Raw genomic sequence first — 19905 nt, forward strand, 5'->3', positions numbered from 1 at the left:
AGAAATCGGCGATCTACAATTTTTGTAAAGGGTGTTTAGTCGTTTTTTCAGGAGAATATGACTGGAAAACCACAAATGCGCCCCTTTTGAGGGGATATTTTTGGCCAAAAAAGTTAGGCTCACCTGCCCATAGCAGGAAAACCAAGGACAGTCTTTATTGGTTCATTAATAAAGCAATTAAAATGATGAAACATTTCTTATAAATCAAATTCTTATAGGTCGATTTTTGGTGTTAATATGACTGCAACAAATCTGTGGTCCGAATTATCAATATTTCTGGTCCTTAAATGTTAGGTTAGGATACTTAAGACTGAATAAAAATGGATTTGGATTGTGATGAAATAGTTATTTAATCAACTAGATTATTAATGAAAGCGATTAATGATTGAGATATTCTAACGTGCGAGCGAAGCTAGCAAGTTAATGTTCGAGATTATTAATCGCTCAATTAATAAACGAGTTGATTACAAGATTTTTCCGTCGACCACATTTTGAATTGAATGTGAATTCTTCATTGCAAAAATTTTTCATCGAGACCTAGTCAATTTTGACATCTTATAAATTTTCTATGTTCATATCGGAATGTTGATATTTATGCGGCCGATCGAACAATTCGAGTAGTCCATATAGGGCATTGATATCGTTCCCTATAATATCTGTTAAAGAATGTGTGGAGCTGGTGGAAGCTGGAGTTGTAGTACATAGATATATTGATACTCTCTAACCACCATATTTTTTTCTGCAACCTCCACAATTCAGCCCTTCTCAATTCACCCGCTAGGTACTACGAAAATCAATGCGACATACAAATAAAATAATTATTTGGGAAGCTGCTGAATACTTCTATGTTCGATTACCCATGACAATAATGCATTAATAGAAAATTAACCAATAAAAGGGTTCATTAACAGCTAATTTCGTGTACGTTAAACAGTGCTATTATTAAGAGGTCGGCGGAAAAATATTTTTATATTATATTGGATTCTCGAGTTTGGTTATGGGAGTTTCTCAACATTTGCGCGGTGAACCTTCAATCACCTGATCTCGTCGGTAATCTCTGTTATCCAGGAGTTCTTATAATCCCGAAGTGCCGGTAGTAAATATATCAACAGGCGTATGATTTTTTAATAAAACTGAATTTTACGATCTGGCCGAAGAAAATCCAGTATTAATAATAATTCAGTTTTTAATTATACATCACGTTAATGCTTCAATAAATATTCATCTTTATGTATTCATCTGTTTAGTGTTTTCATTATAGTAAATTACAATTTTAATTCCTCAATAAATACTTCGGATCTGTTAATAAATCCCATCTTTTCTGTCTCGTGAACAACAAAAAGAGAGAATTCGACGCGACCGAGCGACGCATTCCGAAGTCACATATCAACTAAATTACGAATTTACATAAATATCGAATAAAAACCGAAATCCAGACCTGTCCAGTCATTGGCTTGACGGGCACAAAAGGTGCACAGCTCGTATATCACTGGATCTTGTATGACTACTGACCGGCTATGAAAGAAGGTTTGAAACGCACGACTCTGCTACCATAATTTGAAATGAATACTCCTGCCGTACAAGGAGGATCCTCGTGTGTTAGAAACGACCTTCAGGAAGAGATGAAGACCTTCTGATCGTCCGCTTCTGCTGGAGGAATGTTTCCGAATGGAAATATCTATGGGAATTATTTGAAGATCGATTGAAACCCCCCGATAACATTCTTTACCTAATATGTATTCTTTGAAGGAATTTTTTTATCAACATTTTTTTTGTATATTTTTGATCAAGGTTCAACTCAGTAAGCTGACGCTGTGTTATCAAGAAGGGTATCACAATGAGTAATGATAGCCATCACAATGTGTGTGAATAATAAATTAAACTTTTCTCGGATATCTCATCCATTCCAAGCATTTTCCACCAAAAATAATCGAATAAAATGACCAGTAAAACCAGCAGAACGAATGTGAAATTCTCTATTCTCCTTTTGTGTCTTGTGTGTAGTATAGCTCTTGATTATTTCTTCAGATTTGCGCGTTTTGGCAACATCAACTAGTTAAATAATTTTCTGCCCCTATATCATCAAGGGAACCTGAAAAAAAAGTTCCCTTCAACCGCATCTAAAAAGTTACGTGGGGTAATTACCCCTTAAGTTCTCAAACGTTGATAGCGATGATGAGGGAAACTATACTTACCCCATTTCTCATGAATGTGGCTTCATCATTGAACAAAATGTTGTCAGATTATCATAGCCACGAACAAAAATATTTTCTGGCAGATCTTATACTTGATGCTGATTCATCCTCAACTATGTTCAAAATTTGTTCCCCGACTCAGGGATTTGAAATTGTTACATGCATCTTACCATGAATTCTCTAAAGTGATGATGTATCCACCATCTTGAATATTTTATATAGTCGATTTTTTTGAATAATTCATTTCGATATATTCTGCCTTCTATCCAAAAAGCTGACCTTTGAAAGTACCCAGTATTGTGCCCTTCAGACTTCTGACCAATCTGGTGAAAAAAATTTCGCAATATATGTTACGGTCAAACCAAATTGGGTTTTTTTCTGCAAGATATACAGAGTGAGTCTTTGATTCGTACAAATATTTCAACAGTAGATTCTTGATATCAAAAGAAACACTTTTTTCCCTTAACAGTTTTTTCGAATCGGCTCTTTTTAAAAGAAACAGATGTTGACAAACCATAAAAAGATCTCATAAACGGTTTCGTCGAATGAAATGAATTTCGAAATATAGTTTTCATTTCTTTGATAAATCTTTTTCGAGCACAAGATATCACTTACGTCACTCAGTTTCCTCATTATGACCTAACTCTTTGAACTCACTTGGACGCTATCTAATGAATATTTGAAGGTTTTTTAAAATAAAATTATTCTATATATTTTTACATTTTTTAATTCCTTGCTAAATTTCAATATGAGTTAGATAATCCAACTATGTCTGAATTCAACGGTTCAACGGTTTTCGAGAAATTTGTTTTTTATTAATATTTTGACATTGAGGTACATACATAAAGGACTATAGCTCTGTTCCTATTTTATGTAATTGATTCAAATTTGTACTGTGTCTAGTCAATAAATGAAACACTAAATTTTTTTTTTCAAATACCCATATTACATATATACATTGTCCACGAAAACGTAGATCCATTATCAAAACAGAAATTCATCAAAATCTTCATTTCTTCAAATGGTAACCCATATTTTCGTTTGTTCATTATTTAAAACAACGAAAAGCCAACAAAAAATGTTTAAATAATGAATAGAAATATGATATGGGTTATCATTTAAAAAAATTAAGATTTTGATGAATTTCTGTTTTGATAATGGATCTACGTTTTCGTGTACCCTGTATATAATATCGTTATTCACAAAAAAAAAATTTTTGAGTATCATTTATTGACTAGACATAGTCCAAATTTGAATCAATTACATAGAATAGGGACAGAGTTATAGTCCTTTATGTAAGTACCTCAAACTGTCAAAATATTAACAAAAAGTCAAATTGTGTTATCAAACTCATATTCAAATTTAACAAGGAATTCAAAAATGTAAAAATATATGAGGCGTTCCATTTAAAATAACGAAGTTGATAGTTGTGCAGAAGAAAAGAAACACTTCTATAGTATAATTCTAAATACCTTAAGAATTCTATACTTAAAAAGAAGAAAGTTTTATTTGAAACACTTTTTTGTAAAGTTAATAGAATTAGAGTAATAGACCGCTGCCTCATGGAGCGGACACCCTGTATAATGTGCCGTTTTCGAGTAATTTAATATTCAAAAATTGAAAATAATCTGTAAAATTTGAAGAACTGGATACTTTGGATACATCCAACTCTTTAAAAAATCCACAGATGTGTAGTGTAACAGATTTAGCTAGTTATTCTTAAAGTAATTTTGTGTTTTCAGGGGTGGCACAGCTCATGAAAACTTAAAATGGCTATACATATCTTTTTATCAGGGCCGAATCAGAAAAAATGGTATAAAAAAAAATCTTTTGACCTCAAGAACCTACTGTTAAAATATTTGTAGGAGTTGAAGACTCACCCTGTATAGTCTGATAAAATGATTTTTTATTTTTCTGTGACTATGCCGAGTGTTCGGCGATAACCAACACGTTCATTGAGTCAAAGTTGTTGAATATTTCAGACATACGGATCGTCCGATCATTTCATGCTGCCCGTAGGGTTCCAACAAATCAACTTCTTGCGCTTTTGGTCGTGGAGGCGCCTTTGAGGACGATACGACGATCGCGTGATGGCCCCAATCCATTTTCGTCGGTTTCTCGAGACAATCGCAAAGGAATTATTACAACTAATTGAGCGGAAAATATCTCCATCAGGATCTTACCTTAGAGAAAGTAACGGAACTATGCTAAATGGTTTCCTATTCTTGAATTTATATATCCCGACAATGCATCTCTAGATTAATCAGCGCTAATGAGACTCGATCAAGGCTTCATATAATTAATGAGTTTTAGAAAAGTTAAAGCACCAACTCTAATCGAATCACCCAGTATTCCACTGAAATAAGTTCAAGATTTTTTTTCGGTTATTGATAGAAATGGTATTTTATAAATCACGAGTGATTTACGAATCTAATAATACAACACATACAAGGTGACAATTTGAAAACTTGCCAGTCCAATTATGTCACGACAAGGATGATTTCAGAGAAAATTCCGGAACATGTCAATTTCTATTCGTAGGGGGACATATTTTGAGCAGAATTGTAAGCAGAAATCTCCTCAACCCTAGGTGTAGGAGCTATCACCCCTAAATTCTCATAAGGGAATAGGGGGTGAGCTATACCTCAATTGCAAGTTCCCTTGACCCTCTACATGAATACTATGGTTTGCAAATTTTTATTGAGTCCTTGAAGTAGTTACAGGGGCTGACAATTTGAAAACTTGCAAGTCCAATTATGTCTTGATATGGATGTTTTCAGAGAAAATGCCGGAACACATGAATTTTTATTAGGAGGGGGACATGTTTCTAGCAGAATTGTAAGCCAAAATCTCCTCAATCTTAGGTGTAGGGGTTGTCCCCCCTAAATTCTTGATACGGAATAGAGGGTGAGCTATACATCAATTGGAAGACAACTATAGTATTATGTGGAGGGACATTGTCTTCCAATTGAGGTTAGCTCACCCTCTATTCCCTATGAAGAATTTAGGGGTGATAGGCCCTACACCTAGGTTTGAACAGAATTCTGCTCAAGATATGTCCCCCTCCGAATAAAAATTGATCTGTTCCGGTATTTTCTCTGAAAATATTCTTGTCGCCACATAATTGGCCTGGCAAGTTTTTGAATTGTCACCCTGTATAAAGATTATTATAAATTTATTGAACAGTCGTGGACAACATTCTTTCACTCTTTTTCTACAGCAATCGACTGTTTCTATCAATTAATAAATAACTCTCTTTAATCTTGTTGGTCTTGAATGGATCGGCAACATAGCACTTTAGAATTTACAATAACTTGTAATTTTGTATACTATGTGAGAACAACATCGATAATGTTCAGAGGGCTAGACTTATATTTCATTGATTACATTTCGAAGGAATCAGGAATTCAGCTAAGGATAATGATTAGGTTTTCCATTTTCTTGATCTATGAATGTGTGTTCTTCGAAACTTGAAATATTTTAATATTGATTTATAGGTGTGTACCCCATGTGGCCTCAACGAAAAATTCACCTTCGTCATGTTATCATTCGACTTCTTATCGGAAATAAAATTAATAAATGACTGTTTATACGATTGTTACATCCATTGTTGTCGCAAAACTATTCAATTCAACGCGTAAGTAATTAGCATGTCAGGAAAAAGGTTGATTATTATTCATTCTATTATAATCGGAGTTACATTTATGAAGTCGTTTCGATACTTACAGTCAACGATAGCCATTGATTGTTTATTATTAAGAAACGTGTCATTTGTCTGTGATTTCCATCGTAATCAATGAATGTTATAGAAGAATTTCGATGAATAATGTTGGCTATACGATTGGTGCTGAATATAAAAACACTTTGAAATTTGCGATCACATAATCTGCATCTTTCCGATTTTGTTTTTTTTTTCAATATTTTTTATTTTGTTTGCGATATAAACTCACATCTACTGTTTGTTTTCAATTACAGAGAATTGTCATTGAAAATAATAAACTAAAGGTGACAATAATATGGAGCCAATTAGTGAATTCTGTAGGTGTACCTATATTATACAGGGTGTTGGTCACAGAATCTAGTCACAAGTTTCAGTAATGTGACTGTAGCTCCTAGAGTTATAAGTTTTTAATCTCAGAATACTGTCATGCGAAAATAACTGAATTTGGTACACAGAATTCTCATAATTTGCTATACAGTGTCCCTGTAGGACACTTTTTACTAGGCCACAATATCTTTGGAACCACAAGACATTTACCGCGTACTTAAATTCCTTCGAAATTGTTAACCCTTTAGAAGGCCCATTAAGTTCAAAAACCTTCTTGTCTGTTGCAATTTTTTCATTGAAAAAAAATCGAAATTGTTGTTTCTGTAGGTACCAAGGATGAAAAACTGTCTATTATAGTCGAGCATGCAAATTGATGGCTGAGGCGTAACCTCGGCTAGCAAACAGGCGAGACAATATAGACAGGTTTTTGCCGAGTTGCATATTTTTTGTGTACATCACATATAATTTAGTGCGCACGAAAAGTGTTTACGGACGAAAAGTATCTGCTGCGGACGAAAAATACTTGCCATAAAAAATAGTCGACTTTTCGTTCATGAATTTGTACGTAAAATGTAATTACAAGTATAATTTCATACCAATGTCGAAACGCATTCATTCACATTTTTAGATTTCTAAGGGCATTGTGGCCAGTAGGTAAAAAATATCTTAAGAGAGTCTATCGCCAAAACATCTAGCATTATGGAAGTTCCCAAATCATGAAACTCCTGTATTCCAAATTGAGTTATTTTCATATGAGCGGATTCTGAGATGAAAAGAAAAGACTATTTTTAGGGCCTACATTCAGGGTGCTGTAACTCCGAAAGAGGGGTCTTCTGGCAAAAATCAAAGATAGGGGTCTCCTTATCACGACTCGATAATAATCTATGAGAATTATAGCATTAATTTCGAGACACCCTGTATTGGTATATAGGATAAGTACGTGAGATGTATACGGTATAAATACATCTCACGCACAACAATCGATGTTACTAACCTGTAAAATCCCATGCTCTATTCTTGCTACATAAAAATGACTCTAATTATGCATGACTTTAATAAAATAAGAAAGTAGGGTAGTTCCGCCCCATCTCAATCAAATCGAAATTATACGTACTATCGAAACTAGAATAATTCGAGTTAGTTCCTACTAATATTAATATCATTCAACAATGCAATCCTTTCAAATTATCCCAAGTAGCTACAAGAAATTGATCGAGTCGCATCTATTCAATGAAAACATCTTCATACAAATTCACGATTGCAAATTCCTTCAATAAATTCAATAAAACTCTTAGAATGTCTGGAATTGTTCCACCTTGATTCACACGTAACTGCTCCTGCGAGTTCTCATGAATTAATAACGATCTTGAAGTTAAATATTTGTGGTGGTATAAATCCAATTCAATCCGCGGATACTATAGTTGCCCGAGGATCCAGGACTGGTCAGGGGACAGCTATAACTCACGATAAATGCTGCGTAATTAGCACATGTAAATAACTGAGGAGGTGATCAATCTAAGATGTAAGCATACTTGGACGACCACATGCTAGAACACCTGGTATCACACTGTGTTACATCAAAGTTCATTCCAATTGTGGCGAAGGCTAAAGGAACTAGAGATTGATGTGGTATGCTCGTTACTTTGCGAATTGAAATCTTGAAGTTTATAAATATCGCTAATGACTCTGGGGAATAAGGAAAATGTCAAAGGATTTCAACATTTCTTTAAGTGGTAGTGGTAGCATATTCAAGGTTCAAGGTTGAAAGGATCGACTATAAATAGGAGGGCCTGAAAGCTTATTAAAGACCAATACTTTTTAGAGCGCCAGTTTCAGTATTACACATAAGTAGCAGAAAAAATTTGTAACGGACACAATATTTGAGTTTGCATGGAATGACGCAGGTGATATGACGTAGTTAGGGGCTTTTGATAACATTTTGGGATACCATGTGAAAAATACCTAGCATATTGATAATCCAATGACCCGCTCATGTGATACTTTACTCATGTAAAGTATCACATGAGCGGGTCACTTGACGTCACTACGAGAAATAGGTACCTAATATACAGGGTGTCCGAATACTAGACGTTAGACGTGATACTAGACGTCAAAATATGAAGAAAAATCCATATCAACTTAGGTCCTAAAATGTGGGCTAGAACCGCAAATCCAGTAAATTTGCAAAAGCTTTCCCAAAATTTGGTTGATTCGAATGAAATTATGTACCTATACTTACATGGGAGTTTCCGAATAACTGAAACGTCTGGTGATAAAAAAAAATTGACTGAGTCTCATCAATGGGGGAATGATAGAGCAGGCTTTTATAAAATAACTTGTTATTTCTGGTAAGTGATATGATTGAAATTTTAATAAAAGAAATAGACTCCTCAATCATTTTTGTCCAAAAAAGGTAACGGAGCATCATTCTCGAGTAAAAAGATCCTTGAGGTCCAATAAAACACTTACTTCCTTATACCAATTTTTCCGATTCGGCCCTGATAGAAAGATTTTAAGTTTTCATGATGAGCTTAATCTGTGATAGTACACTTCTGTGGATCTTCTAAACAGGGTTTTATTCAGCAAAAGTACCCAATTTTGCAAATTTCACAGATACTTTTTAATTTTTGAACATCAAATTACTCGAAAACGGCACATTATACGAGAAAATATGGAGAATACTTTTATTTTGCAAAACATTCAAATATTCATTAGATAGCCTCCAACTTAGATTCAAGAGTTGGGTTCTTTGAATAGTTGGTATTTTTATAGTACTTAATGGTCATATTGAAAAAACTGGAAGACGTGGGTAATATTTTATGTTCGGAAAAGATTAATAAAATAAGTGAAAAACTATATTCCGAAAGAAATATTAATGGAAACAACAATTCCGAAGGAATTTTCGTTCCAATAATGTGAGTTAGTCATGAACAACGACAATTCCTTCGGAATTGTTGTTTCCATTAATATTTCATTCTTCCGATGCGTCCGGTTAGACGCTTGGAGTGCTGTACACTATACAGTATTCCTTCTTTTTCTTTATGTATTATATTCCGAAAGTCATTCCATTCGATAAAACCGTTTGTGAGAACCAAAAATAACATGTTCATGGTTTTCCAACAGCCTGTATATTTCAAACCCAGCCGATTCGGAAAAAATGATTCAGGAAAAAAGTGTTTCATTAGACCTCAAGAAGCTACTGTTAAAATATTTGTGTCAAAGACAATGTAAGGTAGCGTAATTGAAGGGAGAAAAATGCCTTTTTCGCTTAAACTTCGGTGGAGGTTCGCGAACGTTTTCTTGCAAGGAGCAACTCGTTCAGGAAACGCTTCTTTATAGAATTCTCTGGCAACACAAGAGTTCTTGAGATGAGCAGTCCGTGGCACAGTTAAAATGCATATCATCACAAAAATCACTCTTTTATTGAGAATGGTGACCTGTAAAGCTTTCAACGAAGAGTTGATGGGGTCTATTTATTTGATTATAATTCCAGTAAGATCATTCACTCAAAAATTAGAAGTAATCTTATGAATCACCTTCCAATTACCTCCGCCACTGATATGAGAATCAGTGTGTAAGTCACCATGTGCTGAATTTCATTTGAATCCGCCGAATTTTCACACAACTATCCCAAATTTACTGAATTTTGGACGTGTTGTTTAAGAGGCACTAGCGCCTATGCGGTGCATTTTAGGACCTAAGGTTTTATAGAGTTTTCTTCATTTTTTGGCTTCTAAACCCCCTCCTAAAATATATGAAAGTTAAATCTGGACACCCTGTAGTATTGTTGAGAGTTAGGCAAAGATAATGGATTCAGGTGTTAATTTGTGTCATCCTTTTCAACCCCTTCAAAATTCGCCGAGCAAATAACCAAAAAACCTCTCTCCAATGAATTTTCTCCCTCAACCCCCGCATACAATCAGCAACCGTAACTCCAAATGAAAGATAAAAACATTCTACAAAGCGCCTTGATCAAATTACTGGCGGCGATCCGAAGATAAAGCAGGTACGTCCGTGAGTTTTTGGGTTGGAAGGACGCGTGTGTGGCGTCGTCATCACCGGCGATGCACGTCTGCATATCGAGGAAGCGCCGATGGGGTGGGGGTGGGGGTCCGACGCCGCGGCGGTGGTCGGGGGCCTTATGCCTTGTTTCGCGACGTTATGTCTAATCGATGCATTGCTGCGCGTCTCGTCTTAGGCGACCGGCCATTACGCACCTTAATGGGCGCTCGGCCACAGCACTCTGTCCTGTCCCGCACCCTCCATCCAGGGCGGCATCGGAAGCATATTCGCGATTTCGATCAGAGCTGGCGAAGGTCAGAACTTTTTGCAGGAGCGACCTACTTGATTTAACTCTGAATAGCCCAGATTCGTCTTCTAGTAGGTACCTTCTAAGAGAACTGAAGTATATAAAGGTAAAGCAAAGCTAGGAGATGTGACTAGTTTGAGCTTCTACTTTTTCGCCTGGCTTCTGTAAATGTTTTCACAATAGAACTTCATTCGTCCTTTTAAACATTCACAATGATGTATAGCACATGTCAATATAACAGCATTAATTCAAATTTGGAAAAACAAGAATAATCTTACTGCTGAAACACCATGAAAGCAAATTTAGGCACTTGAATCGACATCTACAGATTACAGATTGTTAGGTGTGTTGGCCGGTCCCACCAAACCTGCCACAGCGGCCAAATTGGTCTATAGTGGCACACAAACAAGCTCAGAGAGCTAAACTTCTCCCTCCAGTCACATCATACTCAGGAAGTAAATGATGTCAGGAGAGGCATGAATCTTTTGTTCCTCCAGATTCAGCTTAGGAGAGCCAAAGACTCCAAGTCTGACCCTGTCTGCCGCAGGGCAGTCACAGAAGATGTTCTCAATCGTTTCGTCCTCCTATAGGCAGAGCCTGAAGAGTGATTCATTGACTATGCTTAGTTTGTGTAGTAGAGCTCTGAGCCCTCAATGCCATCTAACAAGTAAGAAATTCTTCTGCTGTGAAAAAACCTCTCAATGGGCGCATTTTTCAATTCTTTTTGGAATTTTCATAGTTCTACACTTTCTATCTATCGGGTAGATGATGATTTTGATAAATGAAAGCAATCCTTACAGTACAGTCAGAGTCTAGCATGTTGCTCCGACAGAACTACCATCGCGACCAGTGTAGTCTAGTGTGACCCAGAAACAAGATAATATGGAGCTTTACCTTCCCTCCACTTCTATCTTAAGAAAATCGATTATGTGAGAGGGACACTGATTCTTGGGCTTCTCTAGGCTCAGCTTGAAGGAAAAAAGGGTTTCAATCTGCCGTCGGGCATATACAACAAATATTGTCAGTAGTTTCGTCTTCCTCCTGGTAAAGCCTGCAGAGGATTTCGTTGACGATGTCAAGTTTGTGTAGGTGTAGGTGTAGGTGTAGGTATTCTCTGAGTCTGCAGTGTCAGGTCAGCTGTGATTGTTCTCAGATAAGGTCTTGAAGAATTGTAGCCAATAATTGATGTGTTTTCTGGAATATTAAGCGCAGACCGGGTCGGAAGAGTCATTACTCAAGGAGCCTTTGTTCCATCCATCTATCATTTAATGGAATGAATTGAAATATTCAACAGCTGGTTCTGGAGCAGTATTCTTCTGCTGCGAAGGATGCTATGGCAGCTTGATTATCCATCAAGATTTTTATTGGCCTCTACATCCAGCCACTATCAATAAGGTGACTGGTGCAAAGGTTTATGTTGAAATTTCCGCATGAAATACTGCAGTTAATCCGCCCAGACCAGATCAGTTAGAGGCTTGCGATCGTAGACTCAGGATCTGGAATCGTGCTTGGCTTTGAAGGGACTCTAAACCAGCAAGAACCCTGAAGGTAGAGATCCTTGTGGCAAAACCAGTCATCCCTGGTGTGAAGCAGAATTCTGAACGCTCTGTTCGGAATGATCCTTGTTATCTGTACTCATGTATAGCATTTCATCAGCATCCAATTTGACTAGTTTGTTTGGGTCATTCAGAGAGAGCTAAGCTGTAGAGTGTGTGAGTTACTAGGCTTTTCTGCCTTCCCACAAATATGTGAATGGTAGAGTTGTTTGATAGCATCTACCCCAGATATCATGAGACATGAAGTTCTTCGCAGTTTCGTATCAGGCAATGCAGCCATCAGTTAGTATCGTTCTAATCACTAAGACATAGAGCCACCAGAGATGTTTCTATGAAATTCCCCAAGTTTTTCCACAATTCATAGACAAGCTATAGCCTAGACAAGGGTATATCTGGCTTTGTGGATGGTTCTATGCATAATTCCAGTTAAGCTTTTCTATTCATGCTGAACCCCAGTTCTTTTGCTTCCTCTGCAAGTGCTGCGAACTCTACACATACATCTTTTTTAAACAATAACAATTTGATAAAAGAAAAATTATAGTTTTTTGTCTCAACTGGAGCCGAAGGACGATTTCAAACACTGAAAACATCACCTGTCCTCTCACGAAAAAAACGAATTGACCTAATGAATTTTTCCAGATTCCGATTGCGCTGATTACATCCCTGTTGTATCCCACGTTCCTCTGTGTGGTGCAGCTCTCCCTCCCGCTATACCCCTGCCGATAAGTGCCGCTTAAGATCACCCCCAGTAACGATTTTACCATTACATCAGTCGCTCTCCCCTTTATCACCTCATTATTATTACCACCAAGCTGGCCGGATGGATCTTTCTCTTATTCTTTCGGCATGAAAGGAGAAACAGGTGATCTGTCTTATTTGCGTGTCGGGGAGAGGGCGGAGGGATAGGGGGGAATTGGTGGAAAATCGTCCATTTTGACGACTGAGATGTATTCGGAGAATTTACATTTCGTCATTTTCTCGATCAGTTCGATTGATTGTAACCAATCTCTTGTCGTGCGTTGACAATTGGAGTGGCATGCTTGATTCTGGAAATGTTGATGGTCTTCACCTGGATTCTAGACTTCTCAAGGACCTTTGAACATGTCTCACAAGCTTATCATCGTGAAGGAGGGGATTGTGAAATTCCTGTAAATCTGCTTCTGTGGCTCTCTATCCGATAAAGTGTTCGTGGTTCGCGTCCTTAACTCGATGGCATCTCCGAGAAGACGCCAAAGAAGCATACAGTGTGACAATAGTTGATCAGCTCGAAAGTAGATTGTCCCACCAGAATTCCCCAGTTCTGGTTAGTTTTTTGGCTTTCCAAGCTTTCGCCCTCTGATAAAAGAGGATTCTTCTCTGGCAACTACGCCAAGGTCGATCATTTCCGGTGCTTGATGTTCCCAAGCCGAGAAAGCAACTGAGTCAGATAGGACACCAGTTACAGTAATTAAAAAGCGTTCACCAGAGCTGTCGCCTACCCTCTTTAAATTGATCAAAATATCATAAAAAAGGCAGTTTTTCTGATTTTGGAATAGTGCACGAGTAATTACAGACCATATCGAAGAAAGGAAAAAAGCCTTGACCAATCACCGTTCAGCAGGTGATCTACTTAGCTATTGATACATCATTGGACTATTTTACGATATAGAGAATCAGTTGCTGTGAACAATCGTGTCAGGCATCAGGCTCTTCTGAATAAGCTATCTTCTTATGGATGTGGTGAGGATTTGTGTGAGTAGATGAAGAATGTTCTTACCAAACGCAGCAGAGCGAAGTCCATTGCAAATAATGTGTTATATCTATTCAAGGCTAACAAATATTTCTCGCCAAATCAGATTCTTCTTCTTTACAAATCCCAGATCGAACCAGAACTTGAATACCCAGCATACCATTGCACTTTCATCTAGGAAGTGCAATGGCTGCTGATTGGCTGCCCAACTTCAACAGTCAGTCTACAGCAGTTGGAATATCGTGGAAAAGTTTCAGACTTGTGTTTATAGATTCTATCCTTGTCGATGCCCACAACAGTAACGTAAAATAATACCAGCTGCTGCCAGATTCTCACTTAGTACAATTATTGTACATCATACACATTCCTATGATATGTTCCTATGATATGATTCAAGTAACAACTTAGAGAAATCCTGCTTTCACTGAATTGAATTTTTGTGGAACACATTTCCAGCTGATGTGTTTCGTCGTAGTATCATCTCTAGCAGGTTAAAATCAGAGGTAGCGATCTTTCCATTCGCACGCCAACTAAGCGACATAGGTTTCCCTTTCGTCAAGCAATCAAACATGGAACGCGGGGTTCCTCAAGGTTCCGTTCTAGGTCCACTTCGTTTCCTGATCTTCCCCTCGGACCTTCTATCTGTAGTAAAATCTCTTGTTTGGTTCTTGATACTTTATCATCATCATCCTGACGCTCTCCCCAACCTGTAAAAATGCGAGGTTGTCCGCAAGTGAAGAAACATCTTTTCCACTTGAACAACCGCACCTTCAAACATCACATCACAGATGTTTTTTTTTTGGTCTGAATATATGGCTGTTATCAATGAAGCTAACAATATATTGTGTTTTATTTGGCATATTCTAAACGTTCTTCACAAAACATACCTTTGTTCGACCTATCCTTGAGTTTGTGAGTCCATACTTGCAATAAAAAATCTTTTCGAGTTGGAAAGAGCTAATTCAATTCTTCATGGTAGAATAAGACAAAATATGAGGACATACAATCAACAATGTATCGCATCAACTCCTCTACTCGTCGTTTTTGGGATATAATCAAAACATATAGAGTACTATATGGATTTTTCAGCATAGACCGAAGTATGGCATCACACCCATAAGCATGGCCGTAGATTTAAATTGGTTATGAAGAGTTTGCAGATAAACCCATACAGTCAATCGTTTCCGGTGCATTGTTTCCCATTTGTCATCAATCAATCTGTCATGTCAATTCGAATCTTCCGCACTCGTTGAAACAGCCTTCATGAACATACTAACAGTTGAGGTCCTCCATTCGAAGTATTACCACCTGAAAATTGGGGATATACGTGCTTCTCACAAGACCCCCAAATTTCTCCAGATCTATATCACTTTTCTCATCAAGGAGGGAATTCCCATTAGGTTCGTATCCTCGCACAACTGAAACAAATAAAAACAGACCTGCTATACAAGCCGACGAGTTTCCTCAGAAATACAAAGCGCAATAAATCAATTTCGGTTAAAGGAGTGATGACACGCATGTGTTGGCATCTGGCAGCCAAGATCCGCGAAGAGATGAGAGAATGAGGTTATGTTTTTGCAGGAGAACGCTGTCCTCGAGGGATGATGGATCCATTACTTTAAGTCGTCATAGGAGTGAAGTTGGTTTTCGTACTAGCCGCTAATTATCGTAAAGTTGCCGTCATTTAATTGAGGATGATTGAACGATGCTAGTTCTGGCTGGCTTCAAGGGTTCTTGAACGTAACAGGGTGTTACAGATGATATCCATCATTTCTATGTTGGCAGTGCAATAATTATTATATCTCCCATTGTATCGGAAGATGAAGAAATGAAAACTCATTATTGCTCATTCGGATCTGGTTTCCTTCAGAAGACATTGAGGAATATGAGTGTAGTTTCTGAATCAGTAAAATATTCACCTAACCAAGAATTAAGAATGATCACGCCTAAACGGGGAGGCAATGAATACAATAATAAGGATGAATTCAGATGCATACCACCCGCTGATATGAATATCAACAAGTGTTACCATCTGAATTGAACTAGCCAATTTGCCATCGTCAGGACCCCAAATTGTGTACGCTCCATCGAAGAAAAGCAGTTGCTGACCTTGGTTTCGGTCTCATTTGACCTCGTCAGAGCAACATAGCTTCTTCTCCGATGGAGAACGTTTGGAATTGATGGACTCTTATTCAATACCTGCAAGCACTATTGAGTACTATCCAGTAACACAGAGTGTTACTGAGTACTATACCAGTAACTCAGAACGCCACCCAGTATGAAACGATATCATATTCAATATTCTCCAGATAGAAACCCAGACGAAGACAATAGCATATATCCATATTTTCTCTAACTCACTTCGTCGATTCGCTTTGTTTGGGAACTTCTCAATTCGTTACACGCATGTTGTTCTCAAAGCGAATCGGCGTACTGAGAGAAAATTTGGGACATATGCTATTGTCTTCGTCTAGGTTTCTATCTGGAGGGGGTTGAATCGGATATCGTTTCATACTGGGTGGCTCTCTGTGTTACTGTATAGTACTTAGTAGTACTCTGTGTTACTGGATAGTACTCAATAGCGCTTGCCAGTATTGAATAAGAGTCCATCAATTCCAAACGTTCTCCATCGGAGAAGAGGCTTTGTTGCTCTGACGAGGTCAAATGAGACCGAAACCAAGGTCAGCATCTACTTTTCTTCGATGGAGCGTACCCCATTTAGAGTACTGACGATGGCAATTTGGTTAGTTCAATTCAGATCGTAACACTTTTTGATATTCATATCATAATATCCTTATTATTTACCTAACTTTCGAAACCACGATGTTGATCTTTCTTTTCCTCCTACTTCTCAAAACATAATTCTTAACTTCTGTTTCAGAAAACCAAATGGATGACTACGAAGACGACACACATTTCTGCTTGAAATGTCATTCCACAATAATAGGCCTCGAATTCTACGTCAATCATAGAAAGAATAATTGCATGAAGCAACCTGATACAACATTTTCAACGCTCAAAGCGGACGACTTCTTTTCCTCTCTAGAACTACAGAGTAGTTCAAAAAAACTCATTCAACAATCAACATCAGGAAAGCATTCCAGTGGAATCCTCACCAGAAGCAAGGTAACCGCTTTCAAGGAAACACTGGAACCTTCCAAATCGGGCAAGAACGCCTGGATCGGAGGAGTTCAAGAGAAAGACTCAGATTTCGATGGTAATTTCTTGAAAACAGTGGAGAATAATAAAGATGTGGACAAGTCTAGGGATATATCAAGGTTACAAGATTATGCGGATAGTGATGCAGAATCTGAGGATTACGAACTAGAGGAAGAGACCAGTGATGAAGATGCTCCTCCTAGAAACCACACAGGAGGAAAATGGAAACCTTCTTCACCTATATACTGGAAACATTCGCAATCGGAATCCGATTGGAGGCCTCCTCCTCCCTCATTCACTGGAGGTAAATGGAACCCTTCCTCAAATAAACGAAACTTCTCTCCTCCACCTTCAAATCACACACGCGGAAAGTGGAAACCGGAATCTCATGAAAATGAAGATCCACCACCTTCCGCACTCAGTGGTGGAAAGTGGGGTCAACCCAAGAAGCAGGAACATACCTCAGTTTCCCCTGACTTCACACGAGATAAGTTCAGGACCAAACCCGTTATGTCTATTGATGACTTTCAGCTTTCATTAGAACCTCCAAACGAAAAATGGAGCGTTGTCGAACTGATTCCTTCCACATACACTAGGGGGAAATGGAAACCTGAATATTCTTCACCTGAGCCTATTCCATCCACTTATACTCGAGGTAAATGGAAACCGGAAAACTCTCCAGAGCCTTCAACGTCTTCCATCACAAAATCAAAAACAACTAATTTCGACAATGATAACACAGGTAACAAAGAAGTATCTGCTGGGTTGATTGAAGATCAATGGTTATCCCCAACCAAATCACCTACCAAAGAACAGAAACAAACTGATAAGCAGTATTGGTGCAAACCTTGCAACCGACGTTTAGCCTCGAAGGTAGTCTATGAGAGGCACCTCAAATCTGAATTTCACACCAAGAGAACTTTGAGGGAGAATGAACTGGAGGAAAATCTAAACTTTTTCAAAACGTCACGTGGAACTAAGAGAAAGGGTGAATCAACTGAAGCTGACACAAAAGAGCAGAATTCAGGTACCAAAAGAAAGAGGAGAAAAATTTTCGAGAAATGTAAAGTCTGCAATTCCAAGGTGAATTTGAATTTGATGGGTAAACACCTGATTTCTCACTATCACTGTAGGAAAAGCGACTTGACTTCAGAGTCTGCCCAGAGCATGATTTTCGAAAATTTCAGGGATATAATAAAACAGAGTCCATTCCAATGCAAACCGTGCAAATATTACTTCAATTACCATAAGGAATTCCTCGACCACTGGCTCTCTGAAGACCATAAATTAAACACGAAAGATAAGTTGGGTGAATTTCTGTGTTCTTACTGTAAGTTCTCTTGCTTGGAAAATGAAGAGATGTACAAACACCTCGTATCGCAGGACCACAAGGAAGTGATATCTGTTATCAACAGGTCAGTGCCTATCATCATCAAGAAAATTCACTACAGGAAATGTGCCACTTGTGGAAGCAAATTCCCTTTGCTAATTCAGTTGAGAAAACACATAGAGAAAACGGGGCATGAAATAATGGATGAGTTAAACGAATTCAAATGCGATATCTGCATGCAGAACTTGAATTCTGAAATAGCTCTTCAAAGACATAAGAAGAACATGCACAAGATCAGGATTTTCCTTTGCGGAACATGTGGATTAACATTTCCTAATTCGGAGGAAGTTAAAAAACATAGAAATTCTGTACACCATCACACTGCGACCATTGAGAAGAAGAATCAAGGAAATGTAAAGAGTATGGAGAGGAAATGTCAGTACTGCTCTTCAGTTTTCGATAATTTTTTGAAGCTCAAAGACCACATCAAGACGAATCATGAAGAATTTCATCCTAGGTAAGTTTGAAATGGAATATTATTACCTATAAGAAATTGTATCAATAACATCACGAAGACCTTCTGATTCCAAATTTTGTGGAATAATACTGGTCCAAGTTTTTTCTTTTTTTTTTTTCACTTCGAATGTCATATTCCAGGTGTCCTCGCTGCGGCATGTCGTTCGTAGTTTCACAGGATCTCTCTGTGCACTTGAGAACCAAGTCCTGCAAATTGGAAGAACAGCAATCGAAGAAGTTCACCTGCAGCACGTGTCCATTTTCTGTGGACTCAGAGGCGCATCTTCTTTTTCACGAAACGCTGCATACGGAACCTATACTTATGTTTCCAGATAAAGGGTCTACGAATGATAAAAAGGCGACGCCACATTACAAGTGTCCAGAATGTCAGAAATTCTTTCCCAAATCCTCTTTGCTTGGACATTTGAGATTGCACACGAAGGAGAGACCGTACAAATGTTCGTTTTGTGATAAAACGTTCGTCAGGAAAAATAATTGGCTGTTTCATGAGAAGAAGCATACCTCTATGAAGACTGAAAATAAGGAAGAGAGTCCTGATGTTAACGAAAGACCATTTCTGTGCTCAACGTGTGGTGCGAGCTTCAGGAAAAGGTAAGGAAATGACATTCTATTTTCATCAGAATTTCTCAGGACACTCTCCGTTTTTACTCACTTCGGCCATGAACAATATCACGAGCTAGCGATTCAATACCGTCTCTTTTCTTCTACAGTGTTCGCTTCCTTTTAACACACACCAAAATTCAGATAGTCTCGATTATTTCATGTAACCAGATATAGCCAAACGGCTTGTTTACAAAGTTCTTTTGCCCAGCCATTATTAACCACCATATTTGCTGAAAACCATCGAGCTACTCAAAATAATATCACAGAATATTTCTTCTTCTTTCGTGGAAACTCTCGTACCTTGTTTTTGCGTCCGAATTATGCAAAAGTAATTTGTTCCGCATGCTTTTAACGCTTCGGAATTCTGAAATAGCTGAGCAAACTCGTTCAGGCAGATTGGACAGTCTGAGACACATAACTGAGGCTGACACAAAGCCAG

At 37.8% G+C, this 19905-nt stretch overlaps 1 protein-coding gene across 4 annotated transcripts in view; it reads left to right on the forward strand.

Annotated features, from left to right (window-relative positions):
• LOC123313138 (zinc finger protein 780B-like) overlaps nt 1-19905 on the forward strand; it is a 73573-nt gene that overhangs the window by 22673 nt on the left and 30995 nt on the right. For 2 of the 4 annotated variants that reach the window (XM_044897872.1, XM_044897869.1), the window contains exons 2-3: nt 16719-18843; nt 18984-19454. In XM_044897872.1, the coding sequence (XP_044753807.1) occupies nt 16719-18843; nt 18984-19454 (2596 nt within the window). Of the gene's footprint in view, nt 1-5721; nt 5833-15077; nt 15238-16718; nt 18844-18983; nt 19455-19905 lie in introns of those variants that run through there. The other 2 variants (XM_044897871.1, XM_044897873.1) reach the window with 2 other exon arrangements.

Source organism: Coccinella septempunctata, chromosome 5, assembly GCF_907165205.1.
Source record: "Coccinella septempunctata chromosome 5, icCocSept1.1, whole genome shotgun sequence".
NCBI classification, from domain to species: domain Eukaryota; kingdom Metazoa; phylum Arthropoda; class Insecta; order Coleoptera; family Coccinellidae; genus Coccinella; species Coccinella septempunctata.